The 7,238-nt window shown below is 30.9% G+C and overlaps 1 protein-coding gene across 1 annotated transcript; it reads left to right on the top strand.

The window, feature by feature from the left end:
* Window positions 1-6,008: 6,008 nt before the first annotated feature.
* On the top strand, window positions 6,009-7,238 carry LOC126720297 (uncharacterized). The gene is made up of 2 exons (XM_050422632.1): window positions 6,009-6,222; window positions 6,653-7,238. Exon 2 carries the CDS (start codon window positions 6,658-6,660, stop codon window positions 7,105-7,107), a length of 450 nt encoding a protein of 149 aa, XP_050278589.1. The 5' UTR covers window positions 6,009-6,222; window positions 6,653-6,657; the 3' UTR covers window positions 7,108-7,238.

Below are 7,238 nucleotides of genomic sequence, written 5' to 3' on the forward strand. Positions count from 1 at the left end.
ATTGTTTTTGACTGAATAATTGCCACCCCTACCCCATAGGCCCATACCCGAACATGGAGTCATTATTATTAGTTCTGTAACGAGTCAAGTAATGATGAAACTTCTGTGAACTTGTTATACACCGAGAGGTACTCGTCAACATGACGTGTCGACATCAACCTAAACGAAGCACAATTATGGTACATAGAACTTTCAAGGAAGTGTCTATAAAATTTTAGCGTGAAGGTACTTAACAATAATTCATTATATGTTAAGTTTTTCAGTTATTTTCAAACACATTGTAAAATTGAATTTACTTGTCCTGGGAATGATAAAATTGTAGTATTTCATTGGCCTATAGACTCCATACAACTATGTGTTGTTTGAATATCATTTTTTGGATAATTCAACAATTATAACGGGAGAAAGATGATTTCAATTTGGGATGTTTTTGTTAGAAATATCAAGAGGTGTAAGTTGAGCAACAAAACTCTTAATATGTGAATTAAAGAATCTAACATGTTGCACTAAATAAAATAAAATGTACTTAAGTTTTTGCAGTAGTTAACTTCCATGACAATATAATAGTGCTCTATGAATCTCCATTGCTGCAACTAAAGAAAAGGAAAAATTACGATTAACCATTTGTAATTGTGTCCTATCACAATTTAAGTCGCAAGTTTTAAATTATTACATTTGACTCTCGAATATTTGGACTAAAATAGAATCGTTAAACTTCTATTCAAAATACTCCAAACAATAATTTTCTTTTAATATAAACTTTAATATTACTTGCAGGACTAAAGTTTTATTGGGTCAAACCATAGAGGTTAGAATGTTTGTCCTTTTTTCTTTTCTTTTCTTTTTATTTTTATAAAAAGGTTAATTTGTTCGTCCAAAACATGCAAAATTTGTAAATTTGAACCAATCCTAATAGCTTCATTTTATTCCATGCCTTAGGGGGCTGAATGTGGCAAAGTTTGTGGATTAATCTGTGGGATAAATTGTAATTTACCCTGAAAAAATGATCACTCTGTACCAGTAGGCAGTAGAACTATCACTATCAATGTTGCCTTCTTAATGGAAGGACTACCATATTCCCAACAACTACCATTTATCCTCTGTCATCTTCTTTGATTTCTTCATTTTGCCAAGTTTTAAAACTATCACTTAATCTTGTTGTAGCAACAAAGAATTCACCCTTCACTGCCACAATTTGAAACTCCCAATTCCATTTAAAAACATTAATGATATGTTTAGATAGAAGGATTTAGGCATGTAAATTTGGATTTGAGTGATTAAAATCCAAATCCCTTGATGTCAAGAATTAGGATTTGACAAATCTACAAAGGATTTTAAACATTGAAATTCTTGGATTTGAAATAACTTCTAAACCCATGAAACTTTAGAAATTCTTAAAGACATACTTGAATAGTTTTAAATTTTGTAATTTCAAATGATCATAGGTATAAAATGTATCTAATCAAGAAAATTTATAAATTATAAATTTGGAATCAAAGCATTTCAAATCCATTACTTTAAAGTTCAAATCTAAATCCAAATTCAAGTATCCAAATACAATCTAAGTTGGCCTTGGTAATAAAAATGTTCACTGCGATTGTTCCGTTGAACAAATCTAATACTAGTTATTGAGGACTTGCTGTCTATGCAATATAAGCTTACGCTCTAACTTATGAGACCTGTAAATTAAGTAGAGTCTAATACTGTTTTCTTATTAAGAATATGATTATATCATCTAAAAGCTTTAATCAGTGGGGGCTATTGCCGTGAAATAACCTTGAAAATGTGTTGATTATAATGTGCAAAAATTAATGGATTTACTCGTACCTATAGAATTCAATTTCTGATCAAATAGATTGACTTGAAGTTTGAGACGTGGCCATTCAACAAACCACGGCTCAAACAAGAAGGAAAGTAAAACACAACGTGTACCAATGTTCATGTACACAGCATCATGAATTGAAAGGGAAAAGTATATAAAAAAAATCCTGTAGCTTAATCCCTAGGACACATTAAACTCCAAATTTAATGGGATACTTTAAATTTAATACTTTCACCAAAAAAAAAAAAATATATATATATATATATATATAAAGCCAAATCTAGACAATAATTTTATATTTTTGTGGTGTTATCATTTTATATTTGATAATTGTTATACCAATACAATTTATTCCTGTTGTTATTATAATAACTAGTAAATTGTTCATGCGATGCACGGATAATTTTGTGATATTTTATATAAGACGGTTTTGAAAAATGTTGTATATATATTATAAAGAAAAAGTAAACTAAATTAGAGTAAAGAAACATATACACTTTGGGATATTAAAAATTAGTTTAATAGATTCATTGCACATTTGTAGCCATTTCAAGGTAAGATTATTTTTAAAAAAGTCATGAAACCAAAAATAAATGTAAAAGAGTAATAGGATCATAAAAATCAACTAATTTGTGTTGTGTTTGCAGATTACATACCATGAAATGAAAGTATGTCCAACTCTCTCACTGTTTTCCACTCATCGATAGTGTGTTAATAAGATATGGTGTGGGCAAATATTAATACATATGCATGTGTCTTATAGATGATTTAAAACTATGATAGAATATAGTTTTACATTATGCACCAATTATTCTCTCTTCTTATATACCCAAAATAAATATTATCCAACGAATGTTTAAGCCCCTAATTAAAAAAAAAAAATTACTTGTAGGGGTTTCAGTGGCTTGATGATGGTGGGAGGTCAGTATGACGAAGGTGGCAGCCCTTTAGATTTACAAATGTTTTGTCAATCTTAGGTTTTATTTATTTATTTTGATAATAGTAAAACAATGTGTTTCATTTAACAATCTACAACATTTTTGTATCTCTCTATTTCTCCCTTAGCCTTTATCTGATTAGTTATTACTATTAGTCCTTTTATATATATAAACATATATATATATATATATATATATATATATATATATATATATTACTTTTGTTTCTTAATACTAAAACAATGGACAGGTTAAAAAATATGAAAAAGAGAGAAAGGTGTGATGTAAGTTTAAGCAATTAATGATAGATTAATAAGATAACAGTAAAAATAAGTTAACGTAAACTTTTGCGTAACAATAAAAAAAACTTAACGAAAAGAGGCATAAAAAAAAAAAAAGGCTAAATGCACAATTAGAATGTCATATGGTAGGACTTGATGCACTCCGCATAAGGTCTCTACTTTTATATATATATATATTGATATTGATTATTATTTGGTTATTGTTTCTCTAATAAAATATATATTCTAAAATGTTATGATAAAACCGTGCAACACACGGGCCTTTAACTATATAGCCATTTTTTTTATTAAAAAAAAATTCGGGAGTTTTAAATGTCCTATTTATGAAAGTGTGTGATTTAAAATATATCCACTTTAAAAGCGTGGGGTTAATGTGTCTCAAATATAAAACTATAAGTTTATTTATTTATTTATTTTTGTGTACTTGCTTTCTCCTTAATATTATCACTTTCTCATGAAGTATCCATTGGTTTTAATCTCTAAGTAGAATTCCAACTTATGGGGCTACTTAGTAACTTAGCATTCAAGCTAAACCATTCAACATAGAGATAAAGTAACGCTGGCATTCAAGTATGGTCGATCGTTAGTGTTTCTTTGAGCTAGTACTCTAAAATGCGTATTATAGGTTCATAAAACAAACACCAATTTTTTTTGGGTTGGGTGCAAGAGATTTGAGCCTGAAATGTTGTAGATATTTCAAAAAGTGCCAACCTTTTGAAGTCCAAGGCCCTTGGCAATAAAGAATTCATTAATTATTTGAAAAGCTACTCAAGGGCAAAAGAATCCCGTTAGAGTTGATAAGATGCTCCCTTCAATTAATAATGGATGAGAGTGATGTGGGTATTGTGCAGCATATTACTTGCACCTTCATATTCAATTGAAGCTATGACTCATGACTTATGAGTCAATATATGGTTTCCATGAAGTTACGGGTCCATTCCTTATAGACTTGGAAACAGGATGACACATTGCAAAAGTCATTTTATCTTTATTGCTTTTTTACTTGAACATCAATGAAAACACAACTTGTCATCCCAATAGGTTCAATTAAATGGCTAAGTACGGTCATACCGTGTAAGAAGAGTTGATCAAATTTTTCATTCGTCAACCACGGTAGCTAATATTAATATTAATGCAATTCTTTTTTATATATTAAATAAATCAAGAAGAAAGGGAGCTAGATGAGCTCAATTACTATTATTTTTCTGTCCTAAAAGCCATCAGTCTTGTAAAATCAGCCCATCGGACTTATAAAAAGTAGCCCATTGCAAAATTATGAGCAGTGGAATTTTACATTCCGAAGTACAAAAGGAAATCACAATACAAAAAAGCTTCAGTCTGAGCTTTATATCTCCTATAATGGGCTGTAAGGCCCAGTTGATATCTAATGAGTTCTTACGTGTACACCGACCTGGAAAAAAGTTTTACGCCTAAGAAAATTTTAGCTCAATGGCGAAAGACATCTAGCAAAATAAAAAATTTTAAAATTCAAATGAACAACAGAATTTGAGTGCAACAATATTTGTTTCATCCACAGAATTTTAGTGTTTATTTTTCAAAGCTTAAATTGAAGTAGCACCCTTTGAACTTTCAAGTTGTTACATTAAGTCTTTCTCAAAAAAAAAAAAAAAAATTTGTTACATTAAGTCATTAAAGGCTCCATAATTTTTTTTTTTTTTTTGTCAATTCCATACGATAACTTTTTGGCCTCTTCTATTAGTGGCTCGTCCATTTTCTACCGAACAGAACACGCGGGGCTCACATGAGCCAAATGTTTTTTCATCCAATAATGAAAATTAAAGGAAAATAGAGAGAGAACCAGGAATGGATGTAGGAATTTGTCTTTGGAGAACAAAACCTTGAACAATAAATTTTTGATCATTCAAGAATAACAAATATATACTAAAATTCAAATCTAAGTTAGTTTACAAAAAATACAACTAGTTTCTATTATGTGTTTTTAAAAAAATCTAAACAAAATAAAAGACAAATAAAAGTTTTTGAATATGTTTGAAATCATTTATGATATTTCAAAATGAATCTTGATCTTTTTTTAAGTATTGAAAATCATTAATATTAATTCTGTAATAAACGACCTTATTTCATGGGAAGAGGCTCACTAATAATATGTACAAGTTTGCTGGGTGTTGTGCATACAAGATTTTCCATGCACTTTCATATATTCAATTGAAGCCGTGATTCATTAGTCAACAAAAAGTTTATGTGAAGCTGTGGTTCCATTATATACAAACTTGAAATAACTTTTGTAAATAGGGTCATCCTATCTTTATTGCTTACTCACTAAAACATTAATAAAGATTAAACTTGTTGTTCCAACTCATTAAATTAAATAGTTCAGTGGAAAGTTCAACACGTTAAATAAAATTAAATATCTAACTCGAACATCAATGAAAAATTCAACTAGTCATAAATGTGTAAGAAACGTTCATCAATTCTTCGTTCTTCAACCATAAGAATATTAGGAAACTTGTAGCTCAAATTATTGTATGCAGTGACTACTTGTCACTTCTTCTTCTTCTTCTTTTCTTTCTCTTTTTGGGATCAAATAAATCATGAATAGAGGAATAGTCGGGCCCAAGCACTCCACTCTTTCTGTGCTACAAGCCACCAGCATTACAATATAGAATTTAATGAGTCAAGTAAGGCCAAAATGGGCAAATGCCCTTTTTTCGGAAATTAAACATCTTTGTGCCCTCATTCTGAAACTAAATAGGGAAATGCCCCTCTTTTATAACTCGATAATCCTAAAATCGAGTTATATGAAATACTCGATACTCCAATGATCGAGTTATACACAGGTTTTTCCCGCACTGCTGGCATTTTTTTTTTTTTTTTGAGTCTCTACATAACTCGATTATTTAAAAATCGAGTTAGTTATACTGTTATAAACCCTGATTTCGTACTGTCTTTGTGTCAGGTGGAGTGTTTCAATGTAACTCGATTTCTGTAATATCGAGTTATAAAGTATACTTGATATCCGTAAAGTCGAGTTATTCTCTTATAATTTCTGCACACCTTCTCCCACTCAGTGTGCCTTGCTCTCTGCTGAACTGAGGACTTTCTGCTGAACTGAGTTGGAACTCCTCCACGGATCAACAGCGGCTTTCTTCAAACTCAATTGAAATTTGTATCACCTCAGGTAAAAAATTCACATCACAATTTTAGGGCAATGTTATTTTCATTTGATATTGTACTAAATTTTGATTTTTTAGGTTGAATGAATGTGAAGTAAGTACATTGGTGTGATTTTGGTTATTTGTTGTAGTAAACGTTGGTGAGAAGAGAATGAAATAATTTCTTTACTATAGCAACATTTTGTATTGCACATAATCATAATTGGTCAGACATTTACAACAACATTTAGTGTTGAAGACAATGTGTAGACATTACCAACAATGTCTATTGTTTATGGTCAAATGTTGGTGTTAGTGTTAGTATTTCATTTTTAGCATGCAATAGTACACAATTTTATGAATGTCTTTGCTGTGTACCATTCTATGCAGGATTACATTATTTAGCAACAGTTGATACACACTGTTAACTTGATCATTTGGTGTTATTGTATTCAGTGTCAATGTCTGGTTCTGACAACCCACAACTCTATAGGCCTCATGATGTGTTCACTGCTATGGGTCGTTGTTGGGTATTGGAAGATGAGTTCAGCTATCCAATCAATCCGAATTTGCGAAATAGTGCTTACGTTCACAATACCATGAGACAGGAGTGGGCTTGGTTATTTCGTGAACAACAAATGTTTTATGATGAGTTGGTTGGTTTTAAGTTGCCAGTGCCTCGGCGACTCGCATCACAAATGCCCAGAGACAGCATCGACGAACTTCGTAAAGCATTGAACCGCATAAGAGAAGAAAATAATCGAATGAAGATACGTCTTAATCGATATCGGACCCAAGTCGAGATTCGAGAGTCAGTGCAGGAAGGGTGGTACGAGCATGCACAGTTCATGCAATCACTTCTTGCTGATCCCATTTATCAGTCAGACGTGGAGATGTCAGATGAAGAGTAATCGTGTCGTGTCGTGGTGTAATTAGATTTTGTTGGAGAACTATTTTGCTTAACTATGTGTTATATGTATGGTTGCATTTGTACTATATAAACCTTATTATTGATTATGAGAAGCATGCACGTTATTCGTAA

This window comes from Quercus robur, chromosome 4, assembly GCF_932294415.1.
Source record: "Quercus robur chromosome 4, dhQueRobu3.1, whole genome shotgun sequence".
NCBI lineage: Eukaryota > Viridiplantae > Streptophyta > Magnoliopsida > Fagales > Fagaceae > Quercus > Quercus robur.